General features: G+C 40.4%; 1 protein-coding gene across 8 annotated transcripts in view; it reads right to left on the bottom strand.

Annotated features, from left to right (window-relative positions):
• trdn (triadin) overlaps nt 1–20,292 on the bottom strand; it is a 53,487-nt gene that overhangs the window by 8,529 nt on the left and 24,666 nt on the right. For 5 of the 8 annotated variants that reach the window (XM_029002414.1, XM_029002418.1, XM_029002421.1 and 2 more), the window contains 23 exons: nt 20,156–20,233; nt 18,190–18,294; nt 14,149–14,238; nt 12,722–12,763; nt 11,729–11,755; nt 11,577–11,642; nt 11,438–11,494; nt 11,134–11,160; nt 10,010–10,057; nt 9,763–9,816; nt 9,639–9,689; nt 6,596–6,640; nt 6,456–6,509; nt 6,189–6,242; nt 5,845–5,892; nt 5,399–5,470; nt 5,137–5,172; nt 4,286–4,324; nt 4,150–4,200; nt 2,934–2,975; nt 2,764–2,811; nt 2,588–2,638; nt 529–573 (listed from right to left, as the gene is read on the bottom strand). In XM_029002414.1, the coding sequence (XP_028858247.1) occupies nt 529–573; nt 2,588–2,638; nt 2,764–2,811; nt 2,934–2,975; nt 4,150–4,200; nt 4,286–4,324; nt 5,137–5,172; nt 5,399–5,470; nt 5,845–5,892; nt 6,189–6,242; nt 6,456–6,509; nt 6,596–6,640; nt 9,639–9,689; nt 9,763–9,816; nt 10,010–10,057; nt 11,134–11,160; nt 11,438–11,494; nt 11,577–11,642; nt 11,729–11,755; nt 12,722–12,763; nt 14,149–14,238; nt 18,190–18,294; nt 20,156–20,233 (1,230 nt within the window). The remainder of the gene's footprint in view (nt 1–528; nt 574–2,587; nt 2,639–2,763; nt 2,812–2,933; nt 2,976–4,149; nt 4,201–4,285; nt 4,325–5,136; nt 5,173–5,398; nt 5,471–5,844; nt 5,893–6,188; nt 6,243–6,455; nt 6,510–6,595; nt 6,641–9,638; nt 9,690–9,762; nt 9,817–10,009; nt 10,058–11,133; nt 11,161–11,437; nt 11,495–11,576; nt 11,643–11,728; nt 11,756–12,721; nt 12,764–14,148; nt 14,239–18,189; nt 18,295–20,155; nt 20,234–20,292) is intronic. The other 3 variants (XM_029002415.1, XM_029002416.1, XM_029002417.1) reach the window with 3 other exon arrangements.

Here is a 20,292-nt window from a genome sequence, read left to right as displayed (position 1 = left end):
TCAACACATACTCAAGCGGCACATTACCACAGGGCAGTAACCTCAAGAACTATTGTACAAAAAAAGTCCTACTGACTCACCGCTCACATAAGTCACTATGCTTTTTGATGGCAGACTGTGTAAACTCAGACAGTAGTGCCACAAAAGCTGAGCTAATGGCGCCTGAAGTCTCCTAAAGGGTAACATCTCTTTTTAATTGGAAACTGAAAGATCTGCAGAGGTTAAGTACAGTAATGATTTACTTGTCACTGTCGACTGCATGAGCAGTTACACTAAATTACACCACACTAAAGAGGTAATTGGGGAGCGTGCAGGGCGGCCTAATTGAAATGGACACCACTGTAACGCAATGAATGCGCTCAATGCAGAGAGCGGTATATAGCCCATGTTGACCCGGGTGTGAATTCTGATAAGCAGAAGTGCTTGAAGCGGAGTTTGCCGTTCCTATAATGTATTCCTCCAGTTATTTAGATGCACAGTGGAGAGCGTGAGAGTGAGATGAGATGGAAACCCGGGGTAATCGCTTACTCTCAGCAGTGGCCTTCTCCTCCTCCTTCAACCCCTCCTCTTGGGCTGCCAGATATGGGAAAGAGAGACCAGGAGGTGTTAGCGTCAGTGGCTAGAGTCACCGGCATTTCTTATTAAGAAATGTTTGTTAACATTTCCATAATTTTCCTTTCATTTGTTGGTATAATTAGTAAAAGCAGATATAAAAAAAATATTTTGCCATATGATATACTCATATCAATATATATACAATTAAAATTGGTTATTAGTTTTTTTTACAATTTACAATTATAATTGCAAAGTTGTTCTGAAAGCAGGCAAAAGCATTCAATATCTATTATTACAGTTTATAAAACTGTATATATTGCAGTTTATAAAACTTATTTGTGAGAAGTCACTGGCCAGCAGCCCTGTGTGAGACCCGCCGGTTACTAAACGAAATAAATAAATCCTGGTCTGATGTCGGTCCAGATGGGACATAACGCGTGATGCTGGCCATTGCTGAATTTTGAGATTGCCACTTGCAATGTGAACCCCATGCTTGACTGACCTGAAGATTATCGAGGTCAGGATCACAAGCTGTGGACCCCTCTGCAGCTGTTGAAAGCTGCAGAGGAGTCACCTTCATGCAGTTTTTATCATGGCCTCATTGCAGTGCCCAGCTCTGTCATGAGATGCAGTTGATAAATTTCCATACATACATGCACTATACATTCACTGCACAGGCACACACGTGCAGGAAATGCGTTGAAATTAAATGCATAAAAGGGAACTGTCGACTTCCATGACATGTTGTTGCTATGGAGACACACTGCTAAGTTGTGGACATGGCGGTCCTCAGGATCAGCTGATCGTGACTGCAGGGGCATCAAATGAGGAACTGAGGCCTGATTGTACTTGTGAATAAATTGCATGTAATTGGTTGCCTTCATATCTCATCAGTCGCTAATTTGGCCAGTCGCATGCGTGCAGTGTGGTCAAGTCACTTTATAGGGCAGCGGTGTGTCAGTTTACATTAGTTAAGGTGACCTGATAAGGACTGGAAATGTCCATCTGTTGGTGTGTATTTATTACAACTGACATGTTAATGATTCAATAGACACAGTCCACTCTACACACGTATCATGAAAGACCAGCTGCCATTTAAGCAAATACATGAATTGGAAAGGAGAGATGGGACATGTTTGCCTCAGTCGAACTATTATCCTTATAACTGAGCTGAAAATCACATGGTTCAGATTTCTAATAGCTTAAGAATTTAGGATACATTAAAATAAACATGAGTTTTCTTCTCTAATGACAATAATAAAAGAAATTGCCATTTAATAATATCCCAGCAGATAAGCTAGAAGGAGCCATGCAGTTCTGTCCAGCCTGGTACATTTGGATGTAAGAGCATTCAAGAATTTTTTTGAACTTGCATGCTTTTCTTTATTATCTTTCAACTCAAATAATTTAAAGCATTACAACATCAGCTACAATTAGCAGTAAATGCCATGGTAGCATGTTAGAGGAGAAGATTGCTTTTTCAGATCATGCTGGGAAATATTTTTCCAAGAGTATCTGTGTGTATGTACAGTGCAGGTCAAAAGTTTGGACTTTTCTCATGCAATGTGTTTTCTTTATTTCCATGACCATTTACATTGGTAGATTGGTAGACATGTGGAGTTATGTACTGAAAATAACTGAAAATATGTTTTATATTCTAGTTTCTTCAGAACAATCCCCAGTTCCCAGAGGTGTTTAGCACTTGTTGGCCCCTTTGCCTTCACTCTGTGGTCCAGCTCACCCCAAACCATCTCGATTGGGTTCAGGTCCGGTGACTGTGGAGGTCAGGGCTCCACTTTTTGTTAAGTACATAACTCCACATGTGTTCATTCATAGTTTTGATGCCTTCAGTGAGAATCTACCAATGTGAATGGTCATGAAGATAAAGAAAATACATTGCATGAGAAGGTGTGTCCAAACTTTTGGCCTGTACTGTATGTATTTATATTTCCATTTTCAACTGCTGAAGTGTCCTTGTGGTGTTGATTAGATAACACACATTGATTAAGTATTGCTAAATGTAAGCAGTTACCTGTATCTGATGGTTCTTTTGCCGTTTCTTCTTGTGCAGCAAGAAGCGAGTCTAAAAGTGATAACAAATTAATGTTTTTTTTTCCAATGACCGTCTTTTATCATCTTCTGCAGTCTGTCTAATACAAATTAGATTCAAAATGCTTTGTAGATTAGGTTGAATGCTGTGTTGTTCACCTCCTGGTGGAAGAATCGATTTTGGTTCTTCTTCTTCGGTCTCTATTTCTGCAACAGATGGACGTAAAATGTCAAACACATGGTGTGAGATGAAGTATGATATGATGCATTATTTTCTCCATCAAAGGAACACTTGCAGGCTCTTATGAAGATAAGTACAGAGACCGTACCTTTCTTCAAGGCAGAATCAGACTTCTCTTTGGCAAAATCTTCTTCACGGAGAGGGCAAAATTACGACAGAAAAAACATGTCATGACCAAAAAAAAAAAAAACCCTCAATAAACAGCTTGACTATTTCATTTTTTATTTCACTGGGGAGCGTGGCAATAAATCATTAAGGATGCTTGCACTAAGCTACTCTTTAAAGATTTTTAAAAGACCTCAGGCGCCGCATAGCACCAATTACACAGCCAAATTTGCCATTACAGAGTGGTACATAATTTTGCAGGGTGTTTTGTGTAATTTCCACATCAGCGCTGTTATTAGCCATAGGTCGCTTGGCCTTTTCCTTAAGTTCCAACCCATGATGTATTTATATGTACAGACAAGGAAAAAATTATTTGAACTTCTGCTGATTTTGTAAGCTCGCCCACTAACAAAGAAATGATCATTCTACAATTTCAATGGCAGGCAGAAAATGTAAAAAATTTGATCCCTTTGCAAAATGTGATTTCTTGCCAATCATAGAGGTCAGATGTTTCTTGTAGTTGGTCATAAAGTTTCCCTGGGGGATATCTAGCCCTTTTCAAATGCCCTGGCTGAGAGAAGGAGGTTTCCGCAAATGCGAGTGTAGTTGTCGTGTTGCCTTGGCAGAAAAACACCCCCAGAGCGTAGTAAGTCCCCCTCCACCTTTTGTACTCAAATGCAGAGTTAATGCCAAAAAGCATGATTTTGGACTCATGGGACCACAACAGTTTCACCCAGTCCTTCTCTGAATCATTTAGATGTTCAGTGCTTTCTTGAGCAGGAGGGGGCATTGAGGGTGGCAGGATTTCAGTCCTGCATGGTGTAGTGTGTTACTAATTTCTTGGTAACTATGGTCCCAGCTGCCTTGAGATCATTGACAAGTTCCTCCCAAGAGGAGCTCCAGACCAAGAGAGACTGCCATTTATTTTATGGTTCTTTCATTGTTGAACCAACTGTTGTCACCCAGCATCTTGCCGATGGTCGTAAAGCCCATTACAGCCTTGCGTAGGTCTACAAACTTGTCTTTGAAATCCTTGGAAAGCTCTTTGGTCTTAGCCATGGTGCAAAGTTTGGAATCTGAATAGATTGATTGCTTCTATGTACTGGTGTCTTTTATTGAAACTATAGAATGATTTTAATAGTATTATTTAAGTATATGAAGAAGTGTAGTATGAGAAATACTTGAATTAACGGATTTACCTTTTGGAGTCAGAGTGGTTCCAGTCATACATTTGGTCACCACAGATTTTTCTATGACAGTGTGAAAAAGAGAAAAGAGCCAGTCAGAGTTCAGTGAAACCTGAGCACTCTTTGGTCATTTTAAATCACACTTTACCTTTCTTCTCAGATGGTGCTTTAGTTTTCTCCTTCTTGGCTGTGAGCGAACAAATATTAAAACAGAAACAATCAGGTATTAGCTTGAGCTATTTTGCTCTTTATGTATTACTGTAACAGGAACAAGGATGTAGGGCGTATGTCATCGCTATAGGCTTCACCCAGTTTAAACTTAAAACTTTCATTTCAAGTTTGTGTTCTGGGTGAAATAAATAATTCTAAGTGAATTGATGTGATTGTCATTGTGATACACATCACACAGTGCACACAGTGAAATGTGTCCTCTGTATTTAAGCATCATCCTTGCTTGGGCAGTGGGCAGCCATGACAGGCGCCCAGGGTGCAGTGTGTGGGCACGATGCCATGCTCATTGGTACCTCAGGGGCACCTTGGCGGATAGGGATTCGAACCGGGGCTGATTACGGGGCCACTTCCTTAACTGCTAGGCCACCACTGCCCCATTATACACCAACAAAAAGAGTACTTAGTTTATTGAGGATTTATTTGAGCCTCAGGATTCAGTCCGGCATGGGCTACTCCAGGTCCAGAGTTCGAATTGGAGTTTCATGTTCATCCTGTGTTATTATGTTTCCTGATTGTTTTCATCTTGGTCTGATTGTATAAAGCTGCCCTGTTCGTGTCTGTTTGCCGTCGGGGCTTTGTTCGGTGATGCCGAACAATGTCGTGTTAGCATGTATTAAACCCCAATCCTGTGACATTGTGCATATGCGTCCTTCTTCCTTGCCATGTCCAGCCAGTGTGACAATTTTTTATTGTTCCACTGTGTTTTTACTACCAAATATGTGACAATTGATTTCTGTAAATTGCAGCATTCAGGAAGATTACAGTTACCTTTCTTTAGCATGGATTTTATCTTGACAGCAGGCTCTGAAAATGAAGGCACAATAAAAATCTTGATGTCACTATTTTTTCAATGAACCTGGTCAATATTCCAAGGCGTTGGTGCGTTGGAGCTGCTTCAGTTATAAGCAAACAACAGTTCAGACTACGTCAAATGGTTTAACAGCACTTCTTCAAGTACATCAGACACAAAACGCCAGCTCTTTTAATGCTAACAATGGAACTATGACTAATGGCTGATGCCCTGTTGTACCTTGTGTAGGAGGAGATGGGTACAATGGGATAGCAGTTGGGATCATGGTTGTCAGAATGGGAACTTGGGCTCCTGGAAAATATGTTTAAAAGCACATGTCAAAGGTCAAGTGTCACTTTATCTCTATTTATTTTATTATTATTTTATAATGATGAAGTAAATTTGAAGTACTCATATTCACACTCAAATGAAATGAAATGAAATATTCAGATTAATGACGGGGTTGAAGTCATATAAACAGGTTCAAGAGTTAATTATCTTTTTTAGCCCCCTGAGTTCTGCGCAATTATTTATTCAAGGCGAGTCTCATCTTGCTGACATTTTATCAACAGGCCGTAGCAACGTGAAATCCATCCTACTTTTCATGATCAGTTCTATATTAATCTTCTGATTATTGTGAGATCAAATAGTCTTTAGCCTCAGGGCTGAGAGGAGTCGGCAAATACCTGCTGCTGATGGAGGGGGAACTGGGTTTTCAGTCACTACGTGATGCACTGTAACACAAATTGTGAACATATATTTACATAAAATGTTCATCACATCATTCACATTGAAGATGCCACTTCTACATGTAATTGGTTCAAAATTCCTTTCAACTTTTGTTGTCATTTGTGGCTGAATTAAATGTTTTCCGACACAAACACATCTGACTTTTTTTTTTTTAATGGCAAAGGCACCTGCCTATATAAAAATGTATTTGGCATATGTTATCAAGACGTAAGACAGAGGAGCTGTGTGCTGCTATATTCCTAAAGATGCAGAGGATAATTTTGGTGGGTGTAATACTCACCATACCAACCAGGTGGCGCCGGACAGTAGACTGGTGTTGGTCGACACGGAGCCGCTATCACACAGCCACAGACATGAATTATTTTTCATTTTAGCGGTCAGCAGTTCTAATAAGAAACTAACAGTCAAACTGAACATATAATTAGAGGATTAAATGAATGTCATGCTAAAGGAAGGTTATGCTTAAGGACTAGACGTCATAAAAGTGTTGTTTCAGGCATCAGGCTGACTTCTCTTGGGCACCATAGTGAGATTGAAACATGTTTACCTTCCTGAGAAGGCGGGGCTACATCAACTTGTTTAGACTCTTCCACCTTTTCTTCTTAAGAAAACAAGAACAAGTTCATGTTTTTGGGGGGTTTAGTGTTAGAACATTTATGAGGGAGTTGGAAGCGTGAGAGAAGGTACCTCTCTTCACTGTCACACCAGCAGTCGACTTATCCAGCCTGGGCTCTGTAGGGGGAGAATCAGTGCAGAGTTGAAGGGGCTTCTTCTTGCCCGTGTAATCGGGCAGCTTTGTGAATGTGTTCCTCTGCTGCTCCACACGTAGACAAGCTACAGTGCACTTCCTCGTGCACTGACACGTGCACATGCATACAAATATACAGGTTCACACACCTTCACGCACATAAATTCACTAGCTTGTGCACACATATTATTTCATGCACACAAACACGGACACATAATGTGTATGCATATGCGTGACTGCATCACACACTCATACACATACACACATTCAAGGTACATATGCATAGGTCATATAGACACATGCGATACTTGTTTTTCTGCAGGTTTTTTCTTTATCTGTCTTTCTCTCTCTCTCTCTCTCTCTCTCTCTCTGTGTGTACATGTGTGTACACTATCTGTGTTTCCCAGAAGCTCATGGAACATGTAATGGTTAAGGAAATGCTACTTTAAAATTCCTTATTTGTGTCAGACCACGGCATTTGAGCGAGAGCTATATATTCTCCGCCAAGAAAAACTTTGTATTTTTAATGAGTCTCTGTGTGTCAGGATTGCCTGCAGCTGGGCTCCACACCGGAACTCAATCCTGACGCCCCATAAATGCCGGAAGTTTCCGCCCGTTCGGGGTCGCTGGCATTCTGTCACGACTACGGACTTAGGAGGGAAGGAAGCGCAGAGGTCTGACATGTTGGGAAGGGGTTTTTATTAACAAATAAACAATAAACACAAATAAAGACTGGCGCGGTGGCCGAAAACGAATTTAACTTAAATAAAGAACATAAACAAACCCGTAGGCGTGTGGCGATTGCCAGAACTCAAAACACATAAAACTAAACAAGGTCAAGTTCGTGCATAGAGTTCACGAAAATGCCAGCGACCCCGAACGGGCGGAAACTTCCGGCATTTATGGGGCGTCAGGATTGAGTTCCGGTGTGGAGCCCAGCTGCAGGCAATCCTGACACTGTGCTGCATTTCTGAAGGAAGCCGCTGAACTGAGTCTCGACGAGCTTGTTAGCTACAACTGGGAATCTCTACATAAATGGCTCCCATATTTAAGGTATGATTTGACTGCTCTTCTGGGTGCAAATGTATCCAATTAGTAACCATCTGTTTTTTTGTCTGTTTTCATCTTCCTTATTTGGCGCCAACAAGCCTCACAAGCGTAATGAAGCATCAACCTTTATGTCCTCATAAGAGCCTCTGTGACTGCAAAAGTCCTTATAAATTTGCGGACATTCTCCATAATCCTGATTTCCATATTTCAAGTTTTCTTCATTGATTGAGACTGCATAGGAACGCATGCAGCAAATTAGTGCAGCTTGTAAAAACCGACTTGAAACCGACTCATCAGTAGAAATTGTTGAAAATTATTATTTCAGTTTTGCTGTCAAATGATTTTCAGTCTTAATGACATTTGAGTCAAAGCGGCCTGATTGAATCCCAAAACACTTGTTAATTAAATTGTGTTTATTTGGCAGTTGTCTACCCACACAAGTGTGCAAAAGGTCTGAATAATTTAATGTCACACAGCTTAGTGTTCACAAAAAATTTAATAAAAAACTAAATACAGGAATGAATTAATTGTTTCTATTCGGTGGGTCTGTTTAGAGAGGAATAATCAAAGTTCTCTTGAATGCAGTAACATGAACTTAACTGCACTAAGATAATGCATCTGTAAATTATAAGCAGGTTTCCATAATCTCCCCTATGCAAAGGGATGTTTCCTTTTGTTTGAGAATACGTACGGTTCCGAATACACTGTCAAAACAAGCAGCATTTTATACTGGGTGACAATGTGGATAACAACGTTTTCAAAGTGTTCTGAAAGCCTGTGATCTCATATAAAGATGTCCTGTGGGTCCCGTACTATCGACATATCTAAGTGGAATTTCCACAAAGCCGGATTTCTTAGTAGCCTGAATTGGCATGACGATAATTAGCAATAATCAAAGAAGAAGTCAGTGAATATGTTATTACATCATGCCTGTTCCAGTTTAGATGGCGATCTGTTCATGAAAATAAACCAACTGATATGTGTGACTATGCATTATTATTTTTTTACACAGGAATTAAAAAAAAATCATTTCAAAAAATGACTTTATTACCTAAATAAGTACCAATTCTCAAAATGAAGAGGAAAAAAATATATACATACACTACCATTCAGAAGATTAGGGTCATTTAGAAATGTCCTTGTTCTGGCATTTACATAGCATAGATAGACTACAGTCCAGACATTTTTTTCATGTAGTAAATGGCTGTGGTAGCTGGAAATGACTGTTAGTGATGAAATATCTGCATGAATGTTGAGATGAACTTTATCAGCAACTGTTTGTCTTCAAGTGGAACACTGCATTTGCTAACCCAGGTCTGTCAGTCTAAAAACTATGTTCATTATTAGAAACCAGTTGCACTGGTTAAAGAAGCAAGAAAACTGGCCAAATTCAGTAAAAAATATGTATAACTACCTCATTATATCAATGAATATTTTCTATTTAAGCTTATTTCCCCAAATGACCCTAAACTTGGATCTGCAGCAGATGAAAACAATCGAAATATGGATCGATGTGAGTGACTCTAAAACTAGCACCTCCTGAAAAACACTAGTCATTCTGGATAAAAGCCATTAGGCAGACATTGAAGACAAGGTAACGGTTGCTAGAGTTTTAATTCCAGTCATTTTAAAAAGTCGTAGGTTTGATTGTTGTAGTGTACTTTATCTAATATTTACGTGGCTGAGCATAGTTTTTTTTTTTTCGTCTTTGCTTATCTCACTTGCTGAGAAATCCAACTTAATGGATTGGGCCCTACTGGGGTGAGAAGTCAAGAAATATAAATAAATAAGTAAATAAGATTTACAAGAATTACAATTTTTTATTTAGCTTTTGTGTTCGTGTTTTTCAGGAAACACGATGTCTAGTCACATCATTCACGGAAAGAGCGGAATTCATTCTTCAATGAATCAAACCGAGGTACGACAAGATACCTGTGGCTTTTTTCCTAAGTGTCTTGGGAGACTTCCTAGGACTAACAGCCTCTGGAAATAAGAAAAAAAAGGTATTTACTTCAGCCGTTCAGCTAAATCGGTCACATATAAACCTAGCTTTTACCTTTCTTCTTGGGTGTTCTTTTGAAGACGTCTTCCTTCTTCGCAACCTTTGGTTCTACAAAACAGACATTTTTATTAAACATTTTAGATTTTGAGTTTCTTAGTTGAAAATCTTTGATTAGTTGAAAATCTCCTGCTTCTTATTGCCTATTAGGCTTGACAGCCAGCAGAGATGATTTTTTGAAAGCACTTAAGATACCTGTGGGAGCTTCATCAATTTCATTCTCAGACACTGCTAGGTTCAGTACCTTTCTTCTTCAGCTTCTCAGCGGACGTTTTCTTTGGAACGTCAGCTTCTGGAACGTAGAACAATTAAAACATAACTCCCAGCAAAATATTGAGATAAGTCGAGGTTGAGAGAGCAAGTGTGCATTTTCCCTACAATGTTCAGTTCCCGTATTAAATTCTTTTTAGATATTGTTTTAGCCATTGCTTCTTTCAGAGAAGCACAGGGGTTTCACAAACCTCCACTTAAAGATTTTAGCATTGACTGGATTGCAAGCATCTGTAAGTCCAAAGTTATGAACAGAAGGTGAAGTTCATGAATGAATCCTCACATTCTTTATTAAAAAAGGACCAGCAACAATACGTGTATATTTCGATTTCACTGCTACCTTGCTCTGAATACACTGTCACTGGGTTTTTTTTTACTGGCGACTACATTGCCCATCGGCTTTGGGAGTGTGGTCGTACAACAGCATGGTGAGGTTCAGCACACTGTGTGCCACATAAGACCAAAGAGAACACCTCTGGCAACACCATGTAACGCCGGGCAGTAGCTCCCCGTAGCTACGGGAAATGTGGGAATGTGAGCAGCAGCAGCAGCAAAACACATGCCGCTCCCGAGGGATTGTCTGGTCGCACAAAAAAGCGGCCTGTTAATTTCACGCCTAAAGGTTGCCCCGAGCCAAATTCTGAGCCACAGGACAGTGCTAGAAAGAAGAGAATATTGAAACCATATAAGGTAACACAAGTTAATAATGAAACATCCATCGGTAATAAGAAGAATTAATTACATTAGTCTATTTATTACATTCGCCATGAGGGCAGAATGAGAATATAGTTATATAAAAAAAAACTTTGTTATGGATACTGTACTGTGATGCCCATTTAAGGATATTGGTAACACAAGCCACCAGCAGGGGGAGGTGTTGCATGCTTGTTCACCAACCAGTTCCCAGAGCAACAGAGTCTGAAATAAAGTAGAGGTCACCATTCTTCTAACAAATCTCTCAGCGACCTCGCGGTGACAAGCAAACTTTTCATGTTGCCATGTGTGTTTCTGGGCCATTCGACTTTGGTAGGACGAACCTGCTCGAGAAAGTGCTCCCGCTACCGAGACACACTGCACGACCTGCGGCAAAAAACGTACCTCTTTTAGCTACCCCTTTCCTCTTGGCTATAAGGAACAGAACTGAAGTTACTGAACAGTACAACCTGTCTCACAACAACATATATAGTGTGGAAAATTTTTTTTTTTAAATTATGCCTGTATGCATGCATGTATGATATATAGTATATTACATAAATGTAATATGTGTACAAATGTGAATTGTATCATACATGCATGCAGAATGTTTTATTGCGTACAGTGTACTATACTGTATGCAATGGATCCAGTGAGTCTCTGCTCACTTCTCATTTCACACGTATGAAATTCATTATAATACACGTACCGTCTTTTAGAGTAACCTTTTCCTCGCTCCTCCCTCTTCCCCTTTTCTCCGGCTTTGCTAGAATGTATATATTGTGCGTTAATTACCAGACATTTTGTGCACGTACATTTCTTATAGCAAGCTCATGGTGGATCATTACCATCTTTGTCAGCTTTTCTGGCGACCTTCTCCTCTGCTTTAGTCTTCTTTTTCATCTCGCGCTTTACTGTGGAGAAACAGAGCTAACATTACCGCACAGCATGACACAGTACAAATGAAGCAGACGTGTGCAAAGTGCAAATTATGTCATACCGTCGGACTTCTTGGCCTCTGTTTTATCTGCACAGTTTAGAAGAAATAGGAAATTACCATTACTATATATATATATATATATATATATATATATATATATATATATATATATATATCTATATATATATATATATATATATATATATATATATATATATTCTCTATATATATATATCTATATATATATCTATATATGCTACTATATCTATATATGCTCTATCTCTATATATATCTCTCTCTCTCTCTATCTCTCTCTCTCTCTATCTCTCTCTCTCTCTCTCTCTACTCTCTCTATAGCCTCTATCATCTCTCGTCTCTCTCTCTCTCTCTCTCTCTATATCTCTCTCTATCTCTCTCTCTCTCTCTCTCTCTCTCTCTCTGCTCTCTCTCTCTCTCTCTCTCTCTCTCTCTCTCTCTATCTCTCTCTCTCTCTCTCTCTCTCTCTCTCTCTCTCTCTCTCTCTCTCTCTCTCTCTCTCTCTCTCTCTCTCTCTCTCTCCTCTCTCTTCTCTCTCTCTCTCCTGCGCTCTCGCTCTCCTGCGCTTCTCCCTTGGGTTTTCTGCCTCTGGCCGCCTTTCCGCCCTTTTTTTCTATTCCCGCCACCCAATCAGTCAGTAGTCCCTCATTAGAGGGATAAAAATACTTGCTTTGAGGTTAACCACAAGATGGCAATGTTGGAACTAAAGCTACTTATGCATGCACACACACACACACACAATGAAATTTTGCCCAAGCTACCTGTGGCTTGTATTGCACACTCTGATGTATACTGTATGTGTACAGTTTACTGCAGTGCTGTGCACAGCATGCATGTGTGATTGCACACAGACGTTGCATTAGCTTTCTGTGATCGGTCGAGAGAGCAGAAAAAAAAGCGTTCTCTCTTGTCGAGCAGCACCTGCTCTTGGTACACCTTTGACTTCTAAAGGCTGCCATCTGCACAGATTTATGTGCGGCCCTTCATGATCACCCCGGTTAACCCACGGTTAAATACCTTTCCTTTCCTTCAGTTCGGTGGGGGCTTTATGCCGTTTTTCTTAAAACAAAAACAGGGAAAAACATTACACACGCTTGCTGAGCTGTATCAGGCTCACAGTGCTTTCGTCATGCCGCTCTGTCATGCCGAGCTTCCTGTATAACTTTCACTCAGCGCCAGAATGGATTTTTCAATCAATGGCAATAAATATGTAAACAACCGCGTGTAAGCCACAGAGCCCCGGTCTACCCCACAGGCCATCCGTCAGTCAATCAAATCCGTCAAGTTCAAACGTACAGCAGCAGTATTGTCGGATGAAAGCCCTGGGGGGCAGGTTGATCTGAGGTAGCAGTGGATGGGGTCAGAGGATTGTGCAACTGTCACGTCCAAATTGAGGTAAATGCTGAATTATGTATCCCACGGAAGGACGAAAAAATGCATTTAATAACATCTGTAGATGCTGGTGCAAGATTGAATTGAATATACTGAAGCGATTGTTTTATTGAACAAATAACGTGCACTCACGCGCCTTGGCAGGCCTCTCAGTGCGCATTCATAAATCATAAGGTTATTACTAGAATTAATTTAAAAAGCGTGGGCTGTAAGTCACAGGCCACAAATATGACAGCTTTATTAGTGCGGCCGATTGCTTAAATTTGTCAGAATTAATGTGACACTTTGTGATTATGTGCTATACGCCATCAGGAGGGAGATAGAATCTCTGACATTCCCAGACCCAGTCATAAGGCAAAAATGGATAGGTAGATGGATAGATGGATAGATGATAGATGGATGGATGGATGGATGGATAGACAGATAGATAGATAGACATTCGCTGAAAAATGTAGCTGCTTTCAAACCAAAATGCAAATGGAATTTGAAGATTCCTCATCTGCCAGACGATGGTAAAATGGCTTCTTTATTCCGGCACCTTTTGTTTTTAAGTTGTTTCTTTCATAGTGACCTTTTGCTTGAGTGCTCTTAGCTGATAGAAAAGGCTGCTCCTCATGTTATCCTGATTAAATTTTGAAGGACGGAACGAAAAAAGCCGAGAGAGGTGGGGGGGTTTTGATTTTTGTTTCTTTTTCACGTGCTTGAAGCATTTTGACAACAAAACGTGGCGTCATGGCCACTGCAGTATCTACAATAACTGTCTGAAATGAAACGACAAAAGTCAATTCAGCACAAACAAAAAGTTAGAAATTGATCCGTTTCACTTCACACGCTTAATAGCGTATTGTAATTGCATTAATATTTCAGATCAGAAAACGCTTAGACGTCTAAAAAAAAAAAGGAAATATTTCTCATCTCAATTGCCTTCGGAGGAAAAAATATATTGGGGAACTCTTCCGCAGTCCTCCCACAGCGTGATTTGCTATTTGATGGAGCCTGCCCCAGAATTCCAGACTCTCGGCAACATGAAGAGCAAACAAGCCGACGCCTACCTGCTCCTTCTGCCTTCTTCCTCTGTGCTGCTGCAGGCTCCTCGTGCGTTGGCTTGCTTGCCTCCTTCACAGCCCTGGCTTTAGGCTCCTCTGATAAGCGGAGAAAAGCGAACAAAGGCGCGTTGGTATATTTTCATTACAACAAAACGAACAGAACAATGCATGTTATTGATATTCAACCTTTTATTCTTTTTTCTCAAAGCTCCATGAGGCTGTTTCGGTCCTTTTGAGTGTAAATCAGACTGTTCTTTAAAAGGTTTTTTTTTTGGGGGGGGGGGGGGGGGGGGGGGGGGGGGGGCTGAACACCCCAGCAGGCCCCGTCTCAGCAGGGAGAAATGAAAGAGGTCGGCAGACAGCAGATGATGCGGCGGGGGGGCCCATCTTACAATTTATAATATTTAGGTCAGTTTACAGCAACGAGGATCTTGCCGTAACCAATCATTTACACAACTTCAAACCGTCCAACATTTCACTTGAAATTAGGAATAATGAAATTATATCACAGTGCATCTTAATAAATTGCTGTTTAATGTGTCTGTGGATCTGCAATTCCACACAGAAACATGCAGAAACATTGCAAAATCAGATAAAATCTGTTGCTTGAACAGAAGCCCTGTGTCTGATAAAGGAAGATCGATCCATGTGGGGAAGAAAATGTAAAGCGCATGTGCAGGGTGATAAAATGCACCACGCTTTAGAAATGCAACTGCAGGAGTTGATGGGCTAAAATGGAGCTTGTAACTTCACCTTTGCTCTACAGCACTGATCTTTTCCACCCGACACAAGCACCCGTCTTTTATTCTAACTCACTTTTCAGAGTCTGAAATCAGAGCTGAGACGGCCGACCTCTGCACTGACACACATTCATGGATTTTCCTTTATTATTACTTTCCTGCGCTCAGGCAAATATTTCACAACTACAAGAAAAAAATGGAATTGCAGCTGATTCAATTGAACAAATTGCGGCAACAACAACAAAAAAAAAGTTTTTCAACTCCCCTGGTAGGGGTTAAGGCTCCACTTTTCTTGGAGTGTGGCATCTTGTCAGAGGTTCTAGAGGGGCTTCTAAATAAATTTAGTCTCTCTCGAGGCCCCTGCCGGCTGTTGTGACCGGGTCTGATAACTCGTGTACACACTTTCCATCCAAAACACTTCTATCCAAAACAGCTCGGACAGATAGAGCGTCAGCAAATTTCCTAAATATATGAAAATACAAAATCATGTGATTTTCAGGAAATGCATTTTTCCTGCAGATTATTGGGCTGGCCATTTCCATGTAGAGCCCATGTACGAGCCACTTTCAAACTACTGCTAAAACGTCTAAGTGGCAGTGGTGGGCAGTGGTGGCCTAGCGGTTAAAGAAGCGGCCCCGTAATCAGAAGGTTGCCGGTTCGAATCCCGATCCGCCAAGGTGCCACTGAGGTGCCACTGAGCAAAGCACCGTCCCCACACACTGCTCCCCGGGCGCCTGTCATGGCTGCCCACTGCTCACCAAGGGTGATGGTTAAAAGCAGAGGACACATTTCATTGTGTCACTGTGTGCTGTGCTGCAGTGTATCACAATGACAATCACTTCACTTTCACCAAGTCATTCATCCAAGATGTTGCTTATATTTGGCTTATTTATTATATGTAACTTATTTTAAACACTTCACAAATACTACTTGATTTCTGCCTGTGATTGCCTACATCTGCAATGAAACACGGTCAGCATTTGGGTGTAAATACGAGCCATATGAATGCCTTGGCGACATGGCATGGACGCGAATGCACCACCTCACAGGACAGGGTTTACTGATGAGACATGGTACACGGACAAAAGACAGCAATACATGGCACATGGTACAGCAACGGGGACAAGGTAATACATACAATAACAAACTCTTACACACAGATGCACGATACAAACTCCGATCCGGAACGCGGGAGCAGAGCCTCTCCCAACGATGGGCGAAGCAGCACACACAGCATCTCCAGTTCCGAGGAGGCCTCTCTGTTTCATGTTCCTAGCTTTCATGATGCCATGCATTTGCTAAACCTTTTTGGTTGTTAGGTATTTGGCTGAAGATTGAAATACATGTATGGTGTTTGGGGATTTGGTTGGATGCTAAAGCAAGGATTCGCTCAGGCCGCCATACAAACTAGAAGCCCCACTGGTTTTCATTTAAAAGCCGAATTCACGGGCTGAATTAATACCATGTGTTCTTAACTGTATATTTTTTGTTTTTTTACAGGGTCATTCAAAACCCTTGATGTATCGTAATAACATTTTTTGTCATGATTTATCCTGTATATTAATATCTGTAACACAATACATAATTCTTATGGTATTAACCCAGTGAGTAACACACCTTCTCATGAACTTGAAGGCCACAAAGTCACAGGTTCAAACCACACTTACTACCATTGTGTCGCTGAGCAAGACAGATAACCCTGTGTGTTTCAATGGGGGACTGTCCCTGTCACTACTGATAATCATAATCCTAATCTCGCCCCAGACCTGATTAACCAGTCATAAACTACATAAATGATATGTGTGCTCATTATCTTGTATATTCAGTAGAAGAGCCAGTGGTTTGTGTGTGTGTGTTTGTGTGTGTGTGTGTGTGTGTGTGATGTTTCTAAAGGCCACATGTGCTGTGGCATTTCCTCTGTGTGGATCACAGATCAGTCTCAGTCTCAGTCTCTGTGAAGCAGTATAGCACATGGGATCTCATTAATAAACTGAACGATATCCCTTCTTCCTTTAGGAATTTAGTGATTTTTTTATAATCATGAAAGACACTGCAAGGTGGAATGCTGTATCTAATTTATTATTTATGACACTATATGCACTCTGAGGTAAAATGCTTAAAATGCTTTTGCTTTATTCATTATTAATGTGAGTTGTGGAATTTGAAAATCTTTTAACTCTCTTCCATGATTTATGTAAGGAGCAGGGATGAGTAACCATGTCCGACATACAGGTTATGGCCTATTAGTGTACTTCCCAAGTCTAGTGATTAATAAGCTCCACAAGCATTTCCAAAGAATGTTTGACTCAAAGTGTCTGGCCCTCTTTTTAATGAAATACATACATATATAGACATACATATATATAAATATTCCTGTGAGTGTGGTGTGTCTTTGTATGAGAGGGCGGACCCTCTAAATGAATGGCTCTGCCCCGGTGCAGTGATTGGCTGCTTCTTTTTAAGGACCCATTTCCAGGGGTAACAGGAGTTTGGGGAGGGGGCTAGGATCACTATCATGTAAAAACAAACAGGTTTTTCAGATATCCTTTTCCCTTTGCCCATTTGTCTGTCGACCCACAGTCACAAAATTAAGGTTCTGCATTTAACTCATCACCTTAGTGAGCAGTGGACAGCCAAGAAAGGCGCCTGGGGAGCAGTGTGTGGCGATGGCGCTTTGCTCAGTGGCACCTCAGTGCCGCCTTGGCAACCTTTCGATTATGAGTTTGCTTCCTTCCTGTCATAATTACGGCTACCAATTCCAATAGGCTCAAAGAGGGAATCAGACAGTAAACACATTTTGGAACAATACCGACTTAAAATGCTTGAATAAGTGTTCCAAATAAAAAAAATTAAAAACTCTTTGACAAAAGTCAACGAATCAACTTCTTTTTTGCATATAGACTCTTTAACATGAGGTGTAATAGGACAGTGCTGGGAGATAGGTACTGCTAAGGTTTACTGCCGCTCTTTGCACGATGAAAATGCCTAGGATGGTTACTAGTTTGCTTTGTCCCTACGCCGAAATAAATAATAAAGTTAAATACAAGTTAGTTAAGTTACATTAAAATGATTGAGAGTCTAACTGTTTCTGTCCTATGTTGTGCTTAATTAGCTTGTTAAAAGACGTTCTGTTGTATTCTGTATACACTGCGAGTGAAGGCTTTTCTGTCAATATATGTACATTGTAGGTTGGAGTTTTTGATAGAATAGCCTAAACGAAGCACAACCCTGCCACCAACTCACTCTTAGCAATTACGGCTTTTTATAAAGGGGTTTTTATACTCTTGTATTTCTGACCACGTCTTACCTTTTGCCTCTGCCTTGCGCCTTTCCTCCTCCTTCGGTTTTTGATTCGACTTTTCTCTTTCTTTCAACACCTCCTTTGCTTTCTCTCTCCTTAACCTCTGTGTCTCTGTGAAATAAGTAGAAAGCGGTTTATTGCTCGCCACTGATAGTTGCTGTGGTGTGTTTGTATGTGTGTGTGTGTGTGTGTGTGTGTGTGTGTGTGTGTGCGTGTGCGTGTGTGTGTGTTTGTGTGCTGCTTTAACTGGCATCTGTGCTCAGGAAGCACTTGCTATTGTTCGGCTTTCTGTGCACTCTCTCTAACTTAGTGAGGCTTTCAGCAACTTGCATCAGTCCCGTTTCATGGCAAGGTTTTTTATTCTTAATTTTTTTTTTTTGTCATTCTCAGTATCATGTCAATTTTTTATTTTTGGTTTTATGACATCATTTAGTTCTTAATACTCAGTTAATGTTCTTTGTGTCATGTTATTTGATATTATTTTGATTCCACATTAATTTTGCATAATCTCTTTTTTTTTTTTGTTACAGCTTTTTCAGTATGGTTTTAATATACTCCTAATTTAATTTCCGTTTTATAATCTCACACAATTGCAGTCTTCAAACCAGAATTGTACTGTGAAACTCAAACAGCACATCCCTAAATTTTATCCTGATAAATAAAGAAAATAAGAAGTTCAGCAGCTCTGTCTTGATCACACTATGGAGTGGTTGTCACACGTAAAAATAATTTTGTTAATTTCTACAAAAAAATAAAAATGTCAAGATGTTTACATTTACAAATGATGCAATGCATCAATTTTCTTGTAACCCATAGCAAATTAGAGGTTAAGTGCGTAGTATTTTGCTGCGACTGCAACGACATGTGCTACTGCCACCACTCCTACTACAGCTAGTACAAAGCAAAACACATGAAAACCAGAGTCCACACGTCCTTCTGTGACCTGTCCAAGTATCTAGTTTGGCAGGGAGGGTTATTGGGCCAGCTGTAGTAGAGTGCTCCTCATGCAGCGTTTCCCTGGCATCCACCCAGCGCTGTGCCCACTGCCCCTCCCAGCACTCAGCTCGGGGTTGGAATCGCACAATCGCATGGCCACGACTGCCTGCCTCCCCCAGAACGCTCCCTAATAACATTAGCCGACTTTCAGAGCCGGTCTGCCCAGCTTTAGATTTTATGTGTGTGTCATATTAATGCCAATGCAGCCAGATTGTTATAGGTCCAGTTAGGGATTAATTTTATAACGCAATCCATCCAGTCATGTGGAGATGCTGTAAAATGTTTCAATTATGAGGGAACTAAAAGCACAAGACTGTTTAACAATACCCTACTTCTGTTCCCTGTCACAAGATCTGATTACATTTGATGCAAGGGCCCTCATATGAAATAAAACAAAACCACATTAAAAAAGCAATGGCCATAACGAAAGCTGAAACATAAATCTCCTTGCATTGTACATTAGTCATTACGTAATTATTATGAAATTAGGTAGCCTCCTGTTGCTAAAATGTATGCAAATAAAACGTTGTGTATTAATCCTGAAATCTCAACAGAACACATGTACGCTGCATGCATGTTAATGGATGTAGTAATGTTGATGTAATGTTCAGATGTAAACAGGTGAATAGGAATGATGTGTAACACAGATACTCCAATAGATTTTTTTCTTTTGGCTTAGTTTCAGTTTTGCAGGTAAACTATCCGGAACAAATGCATGGGTTTAGTACAGAGAATCACCTCCTTCAGGACACTGCAATACAGCAATCGAAACAATGAATGCAGACACGTTTAGTAAAAAAAAAAAAAACACTGACTGCTGAGGACAGAGCTGCTTCACTCGCAATGAAACAGGTTGAAACGATTTTTCCATCAACATCCAGCAATTTCACAGAAACCAGCATAATCCTGGTGGGACTGGTCTAGGTATGAGCATGTATGAGTGTGTTGAGGAAGATGGAGAACAACTTCTCAGTACCTGTGTGAACAGCATCATCATCATCATCATCTTTCTTCTCATCTTTGGCATCTTCATCACTCTCTTTGGGCTCATCTTCTAAAATAGCAGGAGCAACATCACAATCTTTTACCTCAACAATCTTTGCCTATTAAAAC

Source organism: Denticeps clupeoides, chromosome 14 (assembly GCF_900700375.1).
Source record: "Denticeps clupeoides chromosome 14, fDenClu1.1, whole genome shotgun sequence".
Taxonomy (NCBI): Eukaryota; Metazoa; Chordata; class Actinopteri; order Clupeiformes; family Denticipitidae; genus Denticeps; species Denticeps clupeoides.
The sequence above is the reverse complement of the archived record's forward strand: the minus strand, read 5'-3'. Positions and strand labels throughout refer to the sequence as shown.